The sequence below is a fragment of the Falco punctatus genome, assembly GCF_963210335.1.
Source record: "Falco punctatus genome assembly, chromosome: 1".
NCBI classification, from domain to species: Eukaryota; Metazoa; Chordata; class Aves; order Falconiformes; family Falconidae; genus Falco; species Falco punctatus.
In genome coordinates this window covers 116,838,009-116,858,954 of record NC_137580.1, presented here as the reverse complement: position 1 = coordinate 116,858,954, position 20,946 = coordinate 116,838,009, and the positions used below count along the sequence as shown (strand labels likewise).

Sequence of the window (20,946 nt, the reverse complement as noted above, 5' to 3'; positions counted from 1 at the left end):
CAGCCAAACAAGGCTGATGTTTGTCTTTTCCTACCAGCTTATTCCTCACCCATGCTAGCCACATGCAAACATGGCAAAAAAAAAAGCCAACTAAACTGAGTTTCTGCTGAGTTTTTTCATTTTTTTTTTTAATTAGCATGAAAAGGATTGCACCTTCTGATACAGGTCATCTCTGACACCTATACAAATAACTTATAATCCATCTACATCATTTACAACTGTACAGAGTAAACTCTGGGCACCACAGACCACGCTCCAACCCAGCGCACGGTCTCTTGGCTTTGTAAGCATTTACCTTGTGCACCAGGGTACAGGAACCCTCCAGTGAAGCCCCAAAGAGGCAGAGGTGTCAAGAGTCACTGGTCACCCCTTAAACCCTGTGTTACCCTACGCAGCAGCTCACAGAAAAACAGCTGGTGCAAGCAGGCATTTCGTGTCTCGTTTCTGAGCCTCCTGCCTAGTTCCAGCTTCCTTCAGGGCCAAAATGTTTGCTGTCTAAGCCCAGCATCAAAATATTGGTGGTCATCAACAATTTTTGACCTGTGAGGTGAAAAACAGGACTGAAGAACTAAATGCTGTTGCTGAGCTTTTGCAGCCTAGTGACTCCTCTGGGGGGAGACTAACGCTCGGGGACTGTGCCTGGCTCAGCTGGGAGTGAGTGGCTACGTCTGCCAGCATTTCAAGGTATCTTCCTTAGGAAATGGTCTTGTTGCTGTCGCCCAACATGGTTTTTCAGCTGTTGGTGCTGGTTTGGTATGAAATATTTCTTGGGACCTGGAGGTTTTTTATGCTGCTAAATAACCCACCAGCTGCTGGCAGCTCTGGAGCTGCTGTGCCCCCAGTAGTGTATTCCAGCATGGTTCTGGACTGCACTGGTGCGTTCAAAGTGAGAGTGAGTAAACTTGCAGCTTGGGAACAGAAGCGACAATGCCTGCTGTGCCAGGTGACAGCAGGAGCAGGAACACAGCAGCCCTGTGCTTGTCGGCAAAGACAGACCAGGGAAGCCTGAGACTGAACCCCCAAAGCCTTGTGCACATGGCAAGAAATGCAAGGAAGATTTCCACAAGGAAGATTTCCAGCCAAGACATCCCACCAGCTCAGAGCAGTTCTGCATAAGGGAAACTCCTCTCCAGAACCCCAGACTAGCATTCCTGCAGGTGGGCTCCTTGTGCCACGTGTGGGTGGTTAAGCAGAAGTGACTCTCCAGAGGTGCAGCTCCCCAGGGCTGGGCAGACCTAGCACAGACAGGGCAGGGAGGTGGATTTGTCACCAGCGAACAGAGGTTTGCCAGTGCCACTGCAGCTGGGCCAGCATCACCCTGTAGCACGGAGCTGGCTCCAGGGACAGCCAGAGATGACTGGGAAGAGCTGCTATGCACGTATACAAAGCTAAAGGACACTTTCTTTGGGCTGCTGATCCAAGCAAGCACCCCTGAGTGAAGGCAACCCAGGTAATGAATTATCTGGGAGCTGAGAGAATAAAAAAACCCAATAGTGTCATAGAAGGAACACCCCCAAATCCCTCCAACATGAATCTGGGGAAGGTTTCCCAGAGACGCTCCAGAAACCACAGGTCACATTCAGAAAGTCAATAAATACACACCGTGTTTCTTCCATTATTTCAGCCTGTCACAAACTGGAACAAAGGCAGGGTCCTCCTACACGATCATCCTTGACACTGGGTTAGTCTGAGCCTGGGTGGAAGCAGCAGCTGAGCTGTCCCTGCTCAGCCTGGCTCCTCTGCCAACGAGGAGAGGGTTTCTACACCATGGTAGCAGCAGAGGAAAGGAACAGAGAAGTCCTGCAGGCATCCTGCCCATCCAGCAATCCCAGGAGCACCACTCCGCTCTCGTACGTCTCTTACCTGCACAGCAGACAGAGAACAAACCAGGACCCCAAGGCAGACTGGGCGCAGAGGTATTGTTGGCTGGCCTCACGGAGGGACTCCGTGGGGTTGTAGGTGGTTGTTCCTGGGATGTACAGCTGGAGAGATGCAGCTGCCACTCGTGAGGCTCTGGACCAGATGTGGAGAGGTTGCACAGCCAAAGCCACAGCAAAATCCCAGATGGACTCAAAGGTACAGCTCAGACATTGAAGAGCTTTTGTGCAGCCTCCATTGTCTGCTCAATGAAGGTTTCTTCTTCCAGCCGACCCGTACCATTCAGTGAGCGTATCCCACAGCACTGCCTGGACTGTTCTTGCCTCGTTCATCACTGCCAAGCACCGCACTAGATTTCCCATGTCTCTGTTTCACACCATTCACCACTACTTTGTGTGGCCCCTTTGAAACAACAGCAGGTTTTCCACCAACTTCCATAGAAGCTGCATTAAACACAGATGCTGTCTGGTTGTGCTCAGGCTTACAATGAGGTTTCCTAGATCAGTCAGGGGAATAATTGCTGGTTTGCCCAAATACATCACCCCGTGCCAGCATGAGGAGTTTGCTGTGCAGAACGCTGCACAACAGGCCCTGATCCCCTGCCAGGCTGTGAGACATCACCGTGACAAATATTACCGATAGCGACTGCTCTCTGACCCACAAGCACAGCAAGCACCATCACCTCAGCTGTATTTTCCCCAGTCTTCCTGAAATAAGGAAGCTCAAAGGTTTTCCCTGACTTGTGCAAAAGGTTAAAACTCAGTTCTCCAGCAACAGTCTGCCCCTTGCCAGGGGGTGCTCTCTGGGGTCATCACTGTCACTCAGCAGGGCACGGCTGCCCTCCCCTGAGCCCGATCCTGAGCTGCTTCTGCAGCTTTTGCACCATTATTGTAAAATCACCGCTGGTGGCTTTTAGTGTGTTTTCTTTTTCCACCTCCTTTGTGATGACCCAACGTCATGTCTCTCACATCAGCTTTTTCTCATTTTTTTCATTGGATGATGCCTGCAAACGTGTTGATAGGCAACAGCAGAGACTTGGGCATGTATTTCACAAGCCCCACATCTTCTGTTTCGTGCAGGTTGAATTTCATTGTCCTTGTCTTTTGCAGGCAGTAGCTGGGCTCTAGGCAAGGGGACACTTCCACGCTGCAAGAGCACAAGAACATATTTACTGCAATGTGCAAATCCGCCCTTGCGGGCTGGAGGCTCATTTGGACTGAACGTCAGGTCTCTCCACTGACTGCAGAGGGAGGCCTGTCATATTGAGACAGGCAGCTGCTTTTATGCTTTTCAACTGGTTTTGGCTAGAAAGATGAGTTGATGTGTATTAGTGTTTGACCACAAAACCAGTGTCCTTGACCTGGCTCAGCCTGATTCTCAGGAATTCATATTTTATGTTTGCTCCACATGGTCTGTGGACCTTGAACCACCTGTCTTTTTGCTTCCAACACATCACACGTTGCTGCAGCTGCTACAGGCACATCGATCCCTGCTGTTTTCACAGTGCTGAATTCTCTCTCCCTACCTTCACACGCTTGAGCCTATGGTGAGGAATGCAGTCAGTGGGGAGAGCTTCAGCTCCACAGTATAATCAAGGAGATCCAAGATCTCAGGTTGTCCCTGGGAGTGCCTATCCTTCTGCTGTCTTAACGACAGCACCTTAAAATGGAAGAATCATTTTGTTTTGCACACCATCACCCAAACCCACAAAGGTAGAGGAGCACCACTCTGCCCTGTGTTTCCTCGGGAAGCGATGTATTTGCCTGTGGGTCTTTTGTCATGCATGAAGATCAGGACTAGGACTCCCTGGGAAACAGCTCCACCACCTTGGGAGCCCTTCCAGAGAGGAAGGCGAGGTCACCAGTGAGATCGCAGAGCCTGGCACGTGTGGCGTTCTCACCTGATCACGTTCCTGTAGACTCTTCTGCTGTCCTTGTCCAGACACACCGTGAAGGGCCTCTGCTCTGTGCTCCTGATTTTGATATTGCATGTTTTCAACCTGTTTGCCACAGCCTGGATACAGAGGAGAATGAGGAAGAGCCCAGTGAGTGTCTCGCTTCCCTTCCCTTGGGTGGTGGGTGCTTGTGTGCCTACTGGCTATGGAACCGACTAATTATGACATTTCTTTCTCTCTTTTTATTTTTTTTTTAATCTCAGATGTGACATAAAGTTAATCCTTTTTCTGTAATCACAATCCGGTCAAATTTTTCAAGGGCAACCTTTCCAAACTGGCAACGCTTGCACAAGTTGAAAGTTTTGGGATGTCAGATGTGGGGTATGGTCTGTTCTCCAGGCCCGTGGTGTATCTTTGTGGAGAGCGTGGGCTGCAGTACCTCGGTGTTTCCAAAAGCCAGGTGAAAATAAGGAAAAGTGTGCCAACTAGCTAAAAATACCAGCTAAGAGACTGGAAGCTCCAGGGCCCAAATGACCAAGTCACAGTAATACTTACTGCCACCCAAATGGCAGTGACACCTTCCCACGGGGCAGCATGTCCTCTGGGGTCAACTTGAACTCACATGTAAAATGAAGAGGACAGGAACCCAAGTTTTTAATCCCACCTCTTGCAAATTCATCTTTCTGAGCTGGCAATTAGATTCATTGACCTAATGGAGTTGATCACAAAACTATAGACCCTTTCCTGTACCCGGGTGGAGCCACAATGACTGGGACCAAGCTTTCTTTCTCCACTTTGTCCCTGGGGTCACAGAATAACCCCAACAGCAGTTCTGTCCTTCAGGGTCTCCTAAGACAGGATACAACGTGGCATTGACCAGCAAGGATGGCATCTGGTGCTTTGGCTCAGAAATCCAGACTTTTCTATGGAAATTCATTGCAAAACACTCTCTGAGCAGGGTGGCCCCAAGACCACCTCGTCCCCACAGGTTGTTCCCCCTTCCACTGCTGTCAAAAGGGATTTCCATGCATTGGCCAGCCCCTCCAGGGCTGTGAGCATCCACAGCTACTTACCGAGAATGATCGTCCTGACAAGTTGTTGATCCTAATGATTTCAGTGATGTTCACGTTCAGACACACCAGGTCTGCAAGAGAAGCAGCATGTTAGCCTTGGGCCATGGCACATCTCAGCTCAGCTTGGAGTGGGGCTGCTGCCAGATCCCACGTTATGGGTGCATTGCCAGAGGTCCGTGGGACACACAGAACAGCAGAAAAGGAAGACTTTAGCAAGGTCCATGGGCTAAGGGTTTGTGTGGGATCATGCTCAGGGTGGAAAACTATGCTAAGGGCAAGGTGAAAGAGGAAGGCTGCAGCAAGAGGAAGGTGCTGCCAAGCCTAGATTCTAGTTACACCGGAACCCCACATTACAGGGAACCCCAGACACGTCATTCCCGAGAAAACACACAACCACAGACCATGGTGACACCAATACATGCATGTCACTGATTCAACCGCCCCCAGCCCAGGCACAATTTCTGCTAAATATCATGGTCAAATTTATTCTATCAAGCACCAGAAAAACCAGCAAACACTCTTCACATAGTTCCGAGCAGGAAGAACCCACCATCAGCCCCATCAGCAGGGATGGCTTTCATCACCAGACCCGTGGAGCGCAGGGACACCACCAGCTCCTTCGGCCGGTCGCTCAGCACAACCTGCAGGCAAGGCTCTGTTAATGCCCCCAGGCAGCGAGGTGAGACGGGGAGAAGTCTGGGGGCAGGTTTTCACAAATGCAAGGTTAGCCAACAGGCTTTTAAAGTTCACCACAACCTGCAGGGAGGTCTCTGTCCTCTCCTGGAGTGCAACTCCAGAGGGAAAAAGGACTAGAGCACTCCTTTTGGGAGATCAGTGCCATGCTGGGGATCCCTGTGAGCAGAGACGTTTTGGGCTGCTGAGAGCCCCACTTACCTTTCTGTATGTTACTGTGAGATCTATGCCAGGGCCATCCAGGGTTGTTTTCTTCTTGGTCATGCTTAACTCTGCAAGGAGGGAACCTGGTAGGATTGAGGTTTCACTTGTCCCACCTGTCTGTGGTCAGCAGAGAGGGGTCCTCCCCTGGGACAAGACACCCCCTCCATCACACAGCAGTCATGGTCTGGCACACCGGTCCTTCTCGCCTTGCCTACAAGAGCTGAGACTCTGTACACTCCACAGGTCCAGTGAGATGGACTCACCCGAGGGTCTGTGCCCACCCACAACGGCAAACAGACATCAGATGGGACATGGGGTGCACTGGTGGAAGGGCTGGATGTGACCTCTGTAACGGTCCAGCCTTCAAGCACCCTTTTCCCATCACTGGCAACTCAAGGAAGCTGAATTGCTAATAGGGAAAACATCTGTCAAAGGGGGTGGCTATAAATCCCAGGTTGTTTCCTCAATAAAAACATGGTGCTGGCCCAACTTCAGAGGGTCCTGGAGCCAGCCAAAGGCACAGTCTACAAAACCCGGTTGAGACCAGGAGCCAGTGACCACAAGGTCTCTCATTTAGCCTGGTGTCATGAGCCTGAGAGGGAGATGGAGATGTTTAGGGAAGTCTCCTGCTCGCCATGGAGCAAGGGATATCGCCCCATGGCATGGCCTTGACTGCTGCAGGCTGAAGGACAGGGTGAGCGGGAGCTGGGGCCAGCAGGACCCCTCCCAGGGTGGCAGCCCCTGCTGCAGGGCTCAGCGTGAGGGGACGCACACACCTCTGTAGGAGATGCTCTCCTGCACCTGGGTGCGCAGCTCCGTGAGGAACACATCCTCGGCTGGCTCCTGCGCCGGGTCATTGAAGAAAATCTGAAAGAGAGGAAAATCTTTAAGAACAGCTCCTCCTGGGTCACCAGACCAAGCGTGTGGCATCACACAGAGCTTGTGGCATGAGCAGGTTCTCCAGAGCGCCCAGGTGTGGCACTGGGAGAGGGAATCTATGAGTTCACCATAGCAGCCCGTGGGGTGGAAGGAACTGCTGTTGCTCTGCCTCCTGAAGCCCAGGAGCACGGCAGGCTGTGGCCGAGGGTGGTGGACCTGGCCAGCAGAGCCAGGGCAGTGTCCCCTGCCACTGGGTGTCACTGTGCACTCACAGACCAGTCCATTCCCAGCACCTGCCCACCCGCAGCCCAGGTCCAGGGGAGCAGCTTGACTGTCTGCAGATGCTGGCTTGGCTTCAAGGCATGGCATCTCTGTCTGAGACGCCTACGTCAACTTGTCACTTCAGACCTACGAATTATTTTCTTTTTACGGGCTTGTTTCGAGCAAATTGTGAAGATAAGGTCCTGAGGAACCTCACCTAGCTACACCTAGACTTATATCTGACTCCTGTGGGACTTGACCCTCACTTCCAGGAAAATTCTCTGCAGCCAAAGAGGAGGAACAGCGTGGTCTTAACCAAAGAGGCAAAACAGGCTTAGTGTTTCCAGATGAAGCAGCCTCACACCCTGTATGACAACAAGGTAGGTTAGGTGCCTTTATCTGAAAACCACATCTGGAGTCAGTTCCTCTTCCCCTGCTTGACTCACCCACTCTCATGCCTGCTTTTGATTTTTGTCTTGGAGGAGAAATGAGTGGAATAAAAATTCACCGAAAAAACCACATCCCCAGCCGCACAAGCTGAGGACCAGGTGCTCCCATTGTTTAGAATCTACTTGTTATCGGTTCGAGTCCTGGTGATGCTCTGTCAGGAGTTACCAAAGCTCTTCCAGCTTTTTGCAAGCCACATGCCAGTTTGCTCATTAATGGCTGCTCTTGCTGCAATAGGTTACCACGCTGGCTACAGGTAGATTAAAAGGAGACACATGCATCAATGCCACCCCCTAAGCTTTGATCGGGGGGGGGGGGGGGGGGAACTGCCAGAGGAGCAGATGGGGGTGTTGCATGACTGAATACAGTAGTTCTTTGCTCTCATATCAAGTGCCAGGTCTCACTCTGATACCATTTCAGAGAAAAGCTGGCAGGAAATAAATAAAATGGTGTTTCAGGAAGCCCTGCAAAGCCCCTACAAGGTACCAGAAGTAGAAAACAAGAAGTTTTGGCAAAACCACTCAGAAAACTCCTGTTTGCTCATAGAGTCTAAAGCAGCAGGAGGTGCCAGAGCTCCCTGGGCAAACCTGAATCCAGTGGAGCAGGAAATCTGTGTCCTTACCAGGTAATTTCAAGGCTCACTTTGCTGACCTGTCTGATCCTGAAATAGCCTTCCTGGGACCATTGACTCCAGCTGAGCTGTGCAGCAGGAGTCGCTAGATCCAGGAGCTTGGCAAGGAGGGGACAGGCTGGGGAGCATGGGGACCCGGCTCAGATCTGCTGTAAGCCCCCAGACCCCAGTGGCTTTGCACAGCTCTGCCCACAGCCGGGCTCTGCAAGCTCTTGCAGGGCCACATGAAGGCACAAGGGTTGCAGCACCCACCTTCGCAGTGTAGACCTGGAAGCAGACGGGCTGGGTGCCCATGCGAACGTAGTAAGCGATCACATCGGTGATGAACAGATCAGTCACAAGATGTTTGCTTGGAGAGGAAGGCTGGGGGGGCAAATCACGTTATGGATCACCCACAGTCAGTTCTCAAAAACACTGCCACAAACTCTTATGTCTTCCTAGATAATGAGCAATGTCGCCCAGGGCAGCACTGACCTGCTCTCCCACAACTAGCCAAAGCGCGTGGGAGAAACCAAGACTTACACCCACCTCCCAGCCTTTCTGCAAGCTATCAATGGTGGCTCAAACTGCCAGGAAATGAGAGCTGGGGCTATTTCAGCAATGCCTCATTTACATTTTCTTTCTTGAAACCTGCCATTTCCTATCCCTTGACCAAAAAAAACCCTCTTCGAATGCAGCAAATGGGTTTTGTGGGCTGTGGCAGCATCAGCCGCATGCACCTTTCTGGGTGCAGGGCACTGGGGCGGGTTGGCAGCCGCTGTGTGGGGCACGGAGGGGCCCTGCAGGGCACGAGCTCATCTTCAGTCTGGCAGATGTGTTTGGGAAACTGGCTGGGCTGGGGAGGTGGGAAGGTTTCACTCGTACCATGGCAGCCAGCTTGGGAATCACGTGGCACAGAGTATTGATGTTGCTCTCGTACCATGGGTCAGCTCTGCCCAGGTAGCCGGCCACCTCGCAGAGCTCCTCGTCATCGGTGGCAGCATGGTCCTGCGGGAGAAACACACGGCTCAGGGTATGATCATGGCTCAAAATAGCCATAGAGAAGGCAGAGGGAGCTGTGGCACGAACGCCCCATGGGCAGCTCCCTCCCGCTTCCCTGCTTGGTCCAGAAAAGATGGCAAAACACTTCTTGCAGCACTCCTTTAGCAGGTGCTCGAGAAAAAAAACTAAGTGAAGAATGGAAGGAAGAAATACTCTTTTTAATAATGGCATGTTTGTCAGGACTCACAGCCAGCTCTGGGCCAGCTTAAAATACTGTGAGGAGTGCAACCACTTATTTATAGCTGTCTTGAGGCTGTCAGAGGGGAAGAGATGTGCCCAAGATAAACTGCGACGTAGTGGCTTGCAGAACTAAAACTGGGGCCATGACCAAGCAGGCAAAGCTCTAGGTAAGGGGCACCTGCTTCCCTTAAGTGTTTGGGAGGTGAACAGCATCAGTCATTTATTAATGACATCCCTCGATCCTCCTATAGCTGGGGCACAGAAGCAGAACTGATGCCATCGCTAGGCTGTGAGTTATCACCTGTCAGGGACTGGAGCAACTCGAATGTCTCCAGGGCTGATGGATTCCCGAAGACAGCCCACAAATGGAGCCCAGCCGCCCTGCCTTGGCTCCCATCCTCCTTGTTCTAGGAACAAGGCATTAATGGACGTGAATTCCTGTAACCCCCTCCCTCTTCTTCCTCCAAAAACACCATCATTTGCTGGCAGCCAGCGGCAGCAGCCGGAGCTGCCAAGCCCAGACTCACCGTCATGGCCAAGGTGTTTGGCTGCCCTGTCACCACTGGGATGTAGTAGAACTGCAGGTTCAGCCTGGGAGTCAGGAAAACTCTCCGTGTTTCTCGTTTCCTTGAAATGGAAAAATAAATAGCCGTGTCACAAGGGGAAGGTGGAAGAACATGGCTCTTGGCCAAGGCTGGGCAGTGCCAAGAGACCGCAGCTGCTCTGCACCAGGAGCGCATGCCCTGCACGCACGCCTCCCTTGCCCAGTGCAACAGGATAGCAGTAACGCCCCCGGGCTCTCAAACTGAGCAAGGCGAGATGGTGGGGGTAAGGGGCATCCCACAGACAGGCTCTTGGCTGGGACTGGTGGTCCCATCTGCACCCAGCTCTGCTGCCTGCACTGTGACTCAGTCCCACCCCATGCTGCTCTCCTGGCCCAGGTGAACCAGCTAGGAAGAGCCAGCTGGAAAAAAGCTTTTCTTTAAAAGTTTTCCCTTTTGCACAGAAAAATGTCTTGCCTCCTTTATGGTTCATTTAACCCATTCTATGGGCAGAAGGGAAAAAGCCTCACTGCGTGCATCACTTGGGTCAACAGAGCCAAATGGTGCCATGCAGCCAGGGGAGTCAGATGCATTTGGGTGCAAAATACCCGAGTCTCACCCTGCCCCAGGTACTGCTGGAGCCCAACCCCGTCCCCAGCCATCTTGGAGAAGATGCAAAGCCCACACTCTGTCCTCCCTTCCCCCAAGCCACCAGAAGCCATGGCCGCTGGTTACCTCAAAGAGTGGTAGGCTTGGGCCAGGCGCCCTAGGACCCGGTCGTCCCCCAGCAGCACGATGCGGGCAGTGTGCAGCCTCTGGAGCGGGGCTGCGGGCTCCGGGGTGATGCCTGGTCTCCTCTGCAGCTTCACCGGGGACTTCATCCCGGCACCGTTGCAGCCAGCCTGCAGGAAGGCCATGCTCTCCAGCGGCGATGGCTTTTTTTTAATGCCGCCCTTCCTGTGGAGCCGGGATTGCTCTGTTTCAGCACCGCAAGGGGCAAAAGGCTCCTCGACTGCCACGAGCAGGTCTCGTTCGATGCCACTGTCAGTGGAGAGCACGGAGAAGCGGGTCTGCTCGCAGCACTCGCAATCAGAAATGATGTCCTGGATCTCGAAGTTGTCCAGGTCCTGGCTTAGGCAGTCGGGTTCGCAGCTCTGCGACAGCGGGCGGATGAACAGCACCAATTCCTTCCCTGCAGGCAGAAGGGAGCTTGAGGAGGGAAATACAACCAAAGCCAGGCTGAGCATAATCCTGCTCAGCACCCCTCCTCTCATGCAAACCGCAGGGCCAAGACCTCCACCAGCAGGTCCAAGAGGAGTCAGTCTTTCAGTCCTGTTTCACACTGTACCATGAAAAGAGCTCAGTATCACTCATATCATGTACTGTGGGCACATCCTGCTCAGCCTCTCCCACAAGGATCCTCTCCTCGTCTCCTTCACCCCTCTCCCCCGACTAATCCCCTGATCTGACCCCAACACCGCACAAGTAGGAAGGCTGGTGCAGTCGGCACGAGCCTCCATGAGCTTGGCCCTTGGGTGATGGTTATGAAACTCACTGCTCAATAATCAGGGCTAAATTATATGTTTTGCACTGGCTTCCCAGCCTCAGGCACTGTCCGAACTCCCCACAGCCCCACAGTGCACTCACAGAGCTGGTCATCTTCTGTCCAGAGGTGAAAGCTGATGTTGGGGTTGGGCAGAGGGGTGTCCTGCAGTCCTCCCAGGGGAGCATCACCTGGGGGAAACAAGGATGCTTGTAACACACGGGACCAGCTTTCCCCCACAGATGCGTGAACCCCCACTGGTGCTGTGCTTCAGATGCTGGCCGAGATGGCCCATGCTGAGCCCCCAAGGGCTCTCCCACCCTCATTGCCTTCTGGCCAGACAGGAGGCTGTAATCACAGATCTCTGCTCTCAAGACTGAGCCACAGGAAGATACCTGCACCATTGGTGGAAGGGAGAAATGAAGATGGGGAAACTGAGGCATGGCCGAGAGAAGGACCTTGCTTTGCTGCGGACAGCAGAGGAATTGCAGAATAAAGAAAACATTCTTCTGGCATTGGGCCTTCAACCCACGTGGCAGGACCTGCCTCAGTCATATCAGCTGAGATTCAAGGGAGCCCTTTGACCCCACCATCACTGGCTATTTTTAACCCATTATAGCTCTGTGAGAAGCAGTGAGACAATTTAATAGCTCACTTCCATCAGAAGGAAACGATCCTACTCCTCTCCCTGCCCCACTGGCTATTCCTCCTCACATCTTGCACTGGTATAGTCTCCAGCTCTTTCCAAGGAGGGGGCTGGGGTGTAGGAACCTTCCACCAGTAGTAGCCAGGAAGAGGGAAACATGACTCCCATTTCCCTCTAGTCTACCCCAGATTTGTGTGAGGAGCTGTGACAGATGGGGACATGTGTTATAGTCTGTGTAGCCCCGATGGCACCAGGCTGGAACAGAGCTCTGCCAGGGATGGGAGGAGATGGCAGTGCCACCATCCACCACATCAGCACAGGGTTGCATGGAGTGGTGCGCAGTGACTCCCCAGTACACCAGCAAAGCCCTAGAGTCCTGATGTCCAGCTCCCCCAGCTGACACCTGTAGCACCCTTTGCAAACAACAGACGCATCTCCAGGCCTCAGGGCAGCTGAACTAGCAGCAGTTTGCCACAGTCCCTTTCCTCAGGTGCCTTCCTCTGCCACATGCCGTTTGCCATCCTGAACATCAGGTCCCTGCAAGGAGCCAGGCTGCAAGGACCTGACTGGGTGATGGATGCTGCTGAGGTAGAGGCAGACGGGAGCTGGGGATGGACAGCTCTGGGAGGGCAATGGTGAAGATATAGCAGCGAGGCAAGGGCCTGCCAGCTTGCACAGCACCCTTAACCCCCTGTGCATGGCTGGCCGGGAGCTCACCTGCTTGGCAGGAGCTGAGGATGGCGTGGGAGATCTCCTCCAGCCTGGCCGCGTGCTGGCTGCGGTCTGCACTCGCCTGGTTTCCTGCACACTCCACTGCCACCACCACTTGCCGGAACCAGTGCTCGACGTCACTCGTGGGCATAACCTATGTGAGGAGCAGCCGTTAACACCCAGGGGGGAGTGAAAAGGGGAGATGCTCCATGGGAAGGGCTGTGGGAGGGGGCAGAAAGAGGGCAAACGTGTCCTGCAAGAGTTGTTGTTTCTCAGCAGAGGACACAAACGCCACCTTGTCCCTGGGGAAGGCTGCAGGAGGAGAGGTGTTGGCTGTACCGTCTGCTTAAAGCTTTTTTCTGGCAGGTTTGCAGCTGATGGGCACTGTGCTGCCAGCTGCCACAAGCTCAGAGAGCCAGCAGCAGAGCTGGCAGCTCGAACAGCCCTCAGGAGATGGGGACAGCGGGCACAAAAAGGTGTCCTTGGAAGGGAAACCACTAAGAGCCCCTGCAAAGTCACCTTTCTGCACCAGACATTTGTCCTGCTGTGGCCCCACAGCTCCTTGCAGGAGGTTTTGGAGAAAACTGGCTGAAACCTTTCTGCTGAGTTGCTTTTGCATGAGCAGTGGCTCAGAGGAGCCTGTATTTCAGCTGCAGAGCCCAGCTTTGCTGTGCAAAACTGAAGGCTCAGAGTGAAGATCCAAAACTTCTGGCTCCTGCTACAGCAACTGTTTTAATATTTGAAGATTTTTTTTCATTTAAGACTTACTTTGCCCGTAGCCCAGCCTTGCAAGTAACATGGGCTACTGGGGTTGGAGACCAGCAGTGAGGAAGCTGGGGGTCTCTCCACTTGCCAAAAAACCTTCCCCTGGTGCCCAGCAAGAGCAGGACCATTGGAAAACCATAAGTGGTGGTGCTGCAGAAGTGCTGCCAGTTACCTGCAAGGTCGCCTTCAAGCTGCTGATGTCACAGCCCTCGCCCAGGGCCGCCTGCATGGTGTGGAGGATCACGTAGCACATGCATGCCCGGGGGCTCTGGGAGACCCGAGCTGCCTCTGTGTCAGTGACTAGTGCATTGCAGATAGCTTCAGAGAGCAGCTCGGGATCAGCAAAGATGAAAATCCTGCGTGGGGCAGAAGGATGGGAAAAGAGGGAGGTGAGATGAGGACTCCCTGTTACTGACATCAGGGCTGGCACGAGCAGCTCACGTCCCCATTATCCTGTACAGAGGAAAAGAGTCGCTGCTGATATTTCCCTGCCCTGCCCTGTCTCCCACCAAGGGAAGCTTCCTGCCTCCCAGGACCACAGAAATAAATTGGGACACATGGGAGGGACGTGCTCCTCCCAATGCAAAGCTTGTTTTAGCGAGGCTGTGGATGCCACCAAATTGTGTCCCCCAAGACCATGTACTGCCGTGTGGTTCATGTCCAAATTGTCTGTTCCGCCTGGCATTAATTCAGAGTGCAGGAAAAGGAGATTTCACTGTGGGGCTATGAAAGAAATAAAAGCAACAATACATTCAAAGAAGTGCACTCACTTTTCCTGATAAGGGTACGGGTCGCTTTTAAGGCTTTGTTCGGAAATGACCATCCTTTGGTACAATGTACCTAGCAAATGCAAAAGGACAAACATGTAGGAGTCAGAGCATGAGAAATAACAACACGACTCCCCGGAGCAGCTCGGTGCTGCTCCTGGTTGTTGAGGCTGGTGGCGGCTCTGCCAAGCTGGCCAACACCCATTGCTGGAGACATGATGTAAAAGAGCCAAGAATCAGGCCCAGAGTTAAAAACAGCCAAGGACAAAGACAAGCCATGCTACATAAAAAGAAAACCCCTTCCATTCAGGGATGATTTCCTGTATTTCCCTTCCTTTGTTTAGTGGATTATGAGCTTGGGAGCAGGGTCGGAAGCAGGAGGAAGAGCTCTACCCCCGGTCTCCATCCCCGTGGCCACAGCGGGGGACAGCGCTCGGGTGGATACGAAGAACACGACATGTTTCTGAATGAGGAGAGATGTACTTTACCCTCACCCAGCTCTGGGGTGGGGAAGATACACCAACCCCACACCGCTCGGGTGCAGTCATCCTGTGAGCCTTGTGGTGCTCTGAGAGCAGCCCTGCCGGAGATCCTCATCTCTCCACATGGAATCATTCTTTTACCAAACTTCTAAAAGATTCTAAAAGAATCTGAAAGAAAGGTGAGATGAAGGTGGACCTTGGAGCTTCAGAAAAAGCTGTGCTGGGGAAGGATGGTCGGGGTGATGGGCTGACACTACCAAGAGTGGCACTTTCTTTCTGATTTCCCACCAGATCGCTCATATTTTACCTCCACCTCACAAGGTGTCTGCACCTTGCACTGTTTTACAGGATTGCTTTTAAGGACTTTTATTAAAGAAAACTTCAACAAGAAGAACTTTAATGAGCAAGGTAGAGAAAAAAGAAAACAGAGTTGTCCTCTGGCTTGCTTTATAAAAGGAACTATTCCCTGGAGAAACTAACAACATATTAGCGTCTAAAACCTGATGCGCAGGTAGTGGAGGGGGAGCCCATGCTGGACAGCCTGCAACTGTCTCAGATGGAGACTTCACTTTGCAAAAAGGAGACCGCCACAAAACGTACTGAGATGCCCAGGCTGGGAGCGTAACCACCCCGTTTCCCATGCAGACAGAGGGTGTATATACACCTGGCCTTAGGCGGGCTGGACTTGGCTCTGGTGGTACCTACACTGACAGCAGGAGGACCCCAAGGTTTTCTGCATAACTCAGGCTCAGCAGCCTGAAATCAGGGGAACCGTCCCATCCAAATACATCCCTAAGACCCCCAGGCGTTTGGCTAGCCCCCTGCAGAAATCCCTGCCATGTCTCACTGCATTAGACAAAGGCCATCTCAGGCATGGAATGCTCCAGACCCCCACTACCATTGCCTTGAGGACCCCTGAGGAGAAGACTTTGTACCCGGTGCTGTCCTTTCCATCTTCAGCCTGATGGCATAGTCCAAACCGATGGTGCAGAAAGGCTTGGGCAGGGTGAGCAGCTTCTTACAGAAATCGTACACCCTGCCGCAGAGCTCGTCGGAGATGCAGGGAGCCTGGAGCGAGAAAGGGGCAGGTAAGGAGATGCCACGGGCAGTCATCCCTAACGGTGCTCTCCCCACAGCAGACCCCAGGGTGGGAGAGCACAGAGCTACACCAAATTCAATATGGATTTAAATGCAATATATGAAGCAGAATCAGGCTCTACAGTTGTTTGGAAGCCTCCAACAATACCCACCGAAGGGCTGTGGGCACACATTTTTGCCAGGCTGTGGCTCCCTACGCCATCAGGCACCAAAATACCTCCAGAAAAGGGGGTCAGCTGGAAGAACCTGTCACTCCCATACTTGGCACAGGTGACAGTGTCTCAGCCATCAAACAGCACCCTGGGAAATGCACAAATGAGTCCACCCGTGGTAGTCCCAGGGCTTTGCTGGGCAGGTACTGGGATATTTCAGCACAGGAATAGGTGCTGAGTGACTTCAGGTGACCCTTCCTGTGGCTTCTGATTTCCCTGGATCTTGCCCCAGTGAAGCCCGTGGTAGGTTACCTTTATCAAGGTGTACATCAGCGTGTGCAGCAAGGGGATGATGTAATGTCTGAAGTCACCTCGCTCCGCCTGTGGAACCGAAAGGCACAGTCAGCGCAGGCAGCGCCTGGCAGAATGCTGGGGTGGACAGCACCAGAGACCAGAGCCAGGGGAGCCACCAGAGCCCCAGGACGTGCTGGGTTCTGCCTGCTCAGCAGCTCAGACACACAGGGTGAGCACAGGCATTCACCCTGGCTTAGGGGGGTGATGCTCCTCGGGTCAAGGTGCAGTTTGGGACTCTCCACGGGCCATCAGGGTGGGCAGGATGTCCCTGGGGTATGGCGGGCATCCCGTGCATACAAGCCAAGCCTTGGTGGGGGGTGGACCACACTGCCATGGCCACTGCCACGCTGCAGGGCTAGAGGTTGCTGTAGGGATGTGAGGGGCTCCGGGAGCTGCTGAGAGATGGTTGGCACAGAGCTGTGCAGCACACACATGGCAGCCATGGCAGGAGTGGGCTAGCAGAAGTTTCTAACTGAGCTCATTAAGGAGTTCTTTTCTGTTGCAAAAACTCACGTGGACATACAAAACCTCTGGAAAAAGCCTGACTTACATTTGGTGGGTGTGGGACCAGAGTGAACAGGGAGGAGAGATGCTCTTGTGTCCCCATTCTGGCCCATGGGAAGCCAGATGGATGCTCGAGCTGACACAGCTCTGGCCCCTCCCTGCAGCCTGGCCTGGCTCTAACAGCTCCAGCAGCAGGAATGCCCCTGGATAAACCTGGGAAAGATACTTCCACCCCAAAGATATTTCTAGCACCTTTCTTCAGGGCTGCTGTGCTGATGGATCTAAGCTAAATGGAACTGATGGCAGCAAAGCTTTAGAAATGATCAGTAAAATGAATAATAACAAAATTGCTGAGACTAGCTGATATTTGCCCAGGGCCCCAGAGAAACTCAAGCATGAAATTGCTTAATTGTCATCTGTGGTTGATACTGACTGCTCAGAGCTGCTGCAGTACCAGAGGAATGGAGTAAAAAAATCCAAACCAACCAAACCCAAACAAGAAAAAAACCCAAGAAAAATTGACACTGATTTCCAAAGAAGAGCTTCAGGGAGATGAAGGGAATTACAGACCAGGAGGCCTGCCACCCCTCCTGGGCAAGGAAAGATAAGAGTAGCAGAGTGATAATAGGCATAACTGGGAGGGAGTGACATGGCTTTTGCAGAGGAAAGCAGACCTCAAGCCCCCTGGGGGAATCCCTGCATCCATAACCAAGGGTGATGTGGGTGTTCCCATCCGTCTGGATTTGCCAAAGCCACTTGGTGACTTCCCTTCCCAAGGCACTGACGGAAGCTCAACTGCCACAGCATGAGAGCTGCAGCCTGCAAACAGCCTCAGAGCTGCTTCACAGGCAGGCAGGAATCACTGCGATGCGTGCACGGGGGTCTGTGCCGGGCTGCCGGGGCTCAGGGGTGCGAGGGGCGTGCGGACGGAGCGAGGTGACGGCACTGCGGAGGGTGCTTGGCCCCCCCGGCGCGGTGAGCTGCAGCTGGCCGGGTACACAGGAGCTGAGCGATGCTGAGCAAGGCAACTCCGTCCTTCCAGCTCGAAAGAAGAAATAGCAAAGGTGCAGAGAAAATGGTACAGGGAGGTTTCTGCACCAGGGACGACTTGCAGGGGCTTGTCACCGGGGTGGGGAGGAGGAGGTGGAGGGGGGACAAGGGCTGTTCCTCCCCACGCCAGAATGAGAGGGCACTGGGTAAAATGAGGCACGCTCCTAAGAAAGAATAGGTGCTACTTCTACACATGACATCTCATCAACCTACAAACCAAGTCGTGACAGGATGCTGAGGGTGCTAAAGATTTACACAGGAACAGAAAATGACGAGACAAATCAATGGAACAAATAATCCATCACAAGTTTTCCATCAGATGCTCACAGGACAGGACACTGGGTTAGATGTTTCTGCTCTGACACTGTTTGGGGTGGAAATGAGTGAGGCAGAGGAGAAATTTCCGTTCTGCCTGCAACTACAGCTGGAGGGAGGTTTGTGGTGGTCAGGAGTGCTCTGTGCTGTTTGCAAACTGCAAAGGGCTGCCTGCCTCTGGCTGCTGCAGCATCAAGGAGCCTGGGGAGGCTCCCTGCTCTGCCAAAAGTGACTCTTCATCACTTTTGTGGCAAACCTTGGTCCCTGCAGCCATCAGCTGGGGATGAGCTACAGCTCTGCCCCCGTGTTCCACAGTTTTTCACTCTGTGCTATGAGCCAGGGTCTCCAGCCAGGCTCAAGGTGCCTAAAAACATCCCTCTGCTCCCCTGGGCCCCACAGCAGGGCACATGCTGCGGAGGGGCTGAGCCCTGCACCCTGCACCCAGGCACTCACCCTTTCCAGCTCCTTCACCAGGATCCTGACCAGGATGGAGCTGTTGCTGGGATTCTGGTCAATCTTTTTATGCAGAGTCCATCGCAGCATCCCTGAGAAATGAAAGCCAAGAAAGAGGTCAGGTTGCCAAGGAGAACAGTGCTGGATCACAGAGGAATTGGGAGAACCTGGGCACTGTTGCAGCCAAAATCACCTGCTGGAATGCTGCACTGACATCACTCTCAGAGCTAAAGCAGGCTTCCCTGCCCCCTGCTTCAGTCATCCACCCTCCGCAAGGGACAAATGATGCTGCTGCCTCGATTCTGGATGCAGTATTGATGTATCGTACCTCTAATACTGGGAGACCTTTGGAAAAAGGTCCTAAAGATCCTAGGATTGGGAGGCTGGAGGAAAGCAAGGCAGGGCAATGGACATGAAGTTTGTTTCCCATTCCCTCTGTTTATGACTGTCTGCTTTCACCGCCTGCCCCGAGAAATTTGAGTTCCTGCTGGTCCCAGCACGCAGCACCTGAACACTGAGTGCCAATAGCTCACACTCAGAGCAAGGACCACAAAGCATCTCAGTCCTGCAGATGCCAAGGCTCGTTCCAGACAAAATCAAATTTAATTAACTGCAAAATATTCCATGCGCTCCAAGTAAAATCAATTTTTCAAAATTAATTAAGCTTCCTACAGCTATAGCAGTCCAGTTGCTGGGTCAGCTAGAGTTTTATTCCCCAAAACCTTAACACAGGGATTTCAACGAACTCTTTAGCGAGGACCCAAGCAGTGTGTGCAAAGCGATATCCCCGCGGGGAGGGACGGTGACACTGCAGCTCAGGGGTGTTAAGTGAGTTGGGCAGGGCCATGTGGCAAGTCAGTGTCAGAGCTGGGAACAGCATCACAGACTCTGGCATTTGATGTCCCACCTCAATGCTGGACCTCCTGGGTGAGTGCAGGGTGTGAAAGGTTTAACAGTTACATAAAGGAGGGATGAAAGCCACTGCATGGCAGACACCAGGAGCTGGCCAAAGATTTAGCACCTCCAAAAGTAGGCTAGAAAGGGCAGAGCAGTGCCAGAGAGGTGAAGCCACCCCGTGTCCCCCCACTCTGGCACTGATTGAGAGAGAGGGGAGCAGTGAGGGGTTTGGGGCCAAGAAAATGCCCCAGCAAGGCAGCGTTGGGGGTGGCACTGACCCCCAGAAGCTGTGCCAGGGGTCTCTCACCTCGGTCGCACTGGCAGGTGGGGTGGTGCCCATCCAGCTCGCGTAGCAGCGTGCGGACACGGCGCAGGATGTCCGACTCTACCTCTGCAGGGACAAAGAGGACGTGAACAGCCAGGCCAGCCCCCAGGGGACAGCCCCAGGGGAGGAGGAACTGCTGTGGGGGAGTACAGGGACTGCACCCCTCAGGATGGTCTCAGCAGGTTTCAAGCCCAGATGAGCCTCAATAGAAACAGGGCAGAGCTCTCCCCAGGGCCACCAGAGCTGGGGGTGAATGCCACCCCATGGACTGGTGGCCCCTGGAGCCATACTGGAGAGCAAAGTGCTCCTACAGGGATGTGGTGGTAGAGAAGCTCTGCAGAGGACTGCTGATGGCTGAGCTCTGCAGAGCCCCTCTCTCCCTGTTCAATTGAAATAAAATTTAAAAATAACCCCCCACACACATTAAATATAGAAACTAACAAAATTAAACCACAGTTTGTCACCATGCAAGAGCAGAAACACCTCTCCATTTCGGTACTGCATGGGTTCAGCCTCAGCCCTATGCCTGTCACAAGAAGCCTTCTTGCCGCAAGGTCTGCTGCTCACATCAGCAGCTCACCTCTCGTGGGAAACCCAAGCAGAGCCACCAAGCTGGCATGTCACCCCCTGCCTTCCACCCACGACCCCTCACAGCCTCTCCTCGATGTTCGACCAGCCACCCATGGGCCCCAGGAACCTTCTGCTCCCCCAGGCAGGGACCTGAAGTTGGTGCTTCTGCCCGGCAGCTGCCACGCAAGCCTTGCACATGTCAAAACCAAACTGCATCCTGCTTTCAGTCAAAAATAAGCCCGACAACCTCAGACCCAGTTTGGGGTATGACTCGTACGTGAGGTGAGGACTCGTGATCATGAGCTCGTTTGCACAACAGCTGGCCGGCTATGTGTGCCAACATCTTGCAGATGTAAAATACAAGTCAGCCCCGACAGCAGTGAGGTATTGGTCAGGAAAGCTGCAAGGTCCCTTTACTCCACCACAACCTGTCTTTGTGTCCCTCCTTACACTGGGCTACTCTTCCCCTAGAGGCAAAATGATTATCGTTCCTTTGTAATTTAAAAAAAAAAAAAAAAAAAAAAAGCATTATATGAAGTTGGGAATTATTAGGTTATGTTCTCCTTCTGTAGCATGTAGGCTACAGCAGCC

At 53.0% G+C, this 20,946-nt stretch overlaps 1 protein-coding gene across 4 annotated transcripts in view; it reads right to left on the bottom strand.

Annotated features, from left to right (window-relative positions):
- Positions 1 to 116: 116 nt before the first annotated feature.
- The window catches only part of PIK3R6 (phosphoinositide-3-kinase regulatory subunit 6), a 37,940-nt gene continuing 17,110 nt past the window's right edge, over positions 117 to 20,946 (bottom strand). For 3 of the 4 annotated variants that reach the window (XM_080367473.1, XM_080367472.1, XM_080367474.1), the window contains exons 3-20: positions 19,768 to 19,851; positions 18,564 to 18,655; positions 16,200 to 16,268; positions 15,573 to 15,705; positions 14,159 to 14,228; positions 13,561 to 13,744; positions 12,630 to 12,777; positions 11,371 to 11,457; positions 10,459 to 10,915; positions 9,709 to 9,808; positions 8,825 to 8,947; positions 8,213 to 8,323; positions 6,519 to 6,609; positions 5,740 to 5,825; positions 5,396 to 5,486; positions 4,846 to 4,916; positions 3,779 to 3,891; positions 117 to 3,024 (exon numbers count right to left, since the gene is read on the bottom strand). In XM_080367473.1, the coding sequence (XP_080223599.1) occupies positions 2,868 to 3,024; positions 3,779 to 3,891; positions 4,846 to 4,916; positions 5,396 to 5,486; positions 5,740 to 5,825; positions 6,519 to 6,609; positions 8,213 to 8,323; positions 8,825 to 8,947; positions 9,709 to 9,808; positions 10,459 to 10,915; positions 11,371 to 11,457; positions 12,630 to 12,777; positions 13,561 to 13,744; positions 14,159 to 14,228; positions 15,573 to 15,705; positions 16,200 to 16,268; positions 18,564 to 18,655; positions 19,768 to 19,851 (2,267 nt within the window). In that variant the 3' untranslated portion in view covers positions 117 to 2,867. The remainder of the gene's footprint in view (positions 3,025 to 3,778; positions 3,892 to 4,845; positions 4,917 to 5,395; positions 5,487 to 5,739; positions 5,826 to 6,518; positions 6,610 to 8,212; positions 8,324 to 8,824; positions 8,948 to 9,708; positions 9,809 to 10,458; positions 10,916 to 11,370; positions 11,458 to 12,629; positions 12,778 to 13,560; positions 13,745 to 14,158; positions 14,229 to 15,572; positions 15,706 to 16,199; positions 16,269 to 18,563; positions 18,656 to 19,767; positions 19,852 to 20,946) is intronic. The other variant, XM_080367475.1, reaches the window with a different exon arrangement.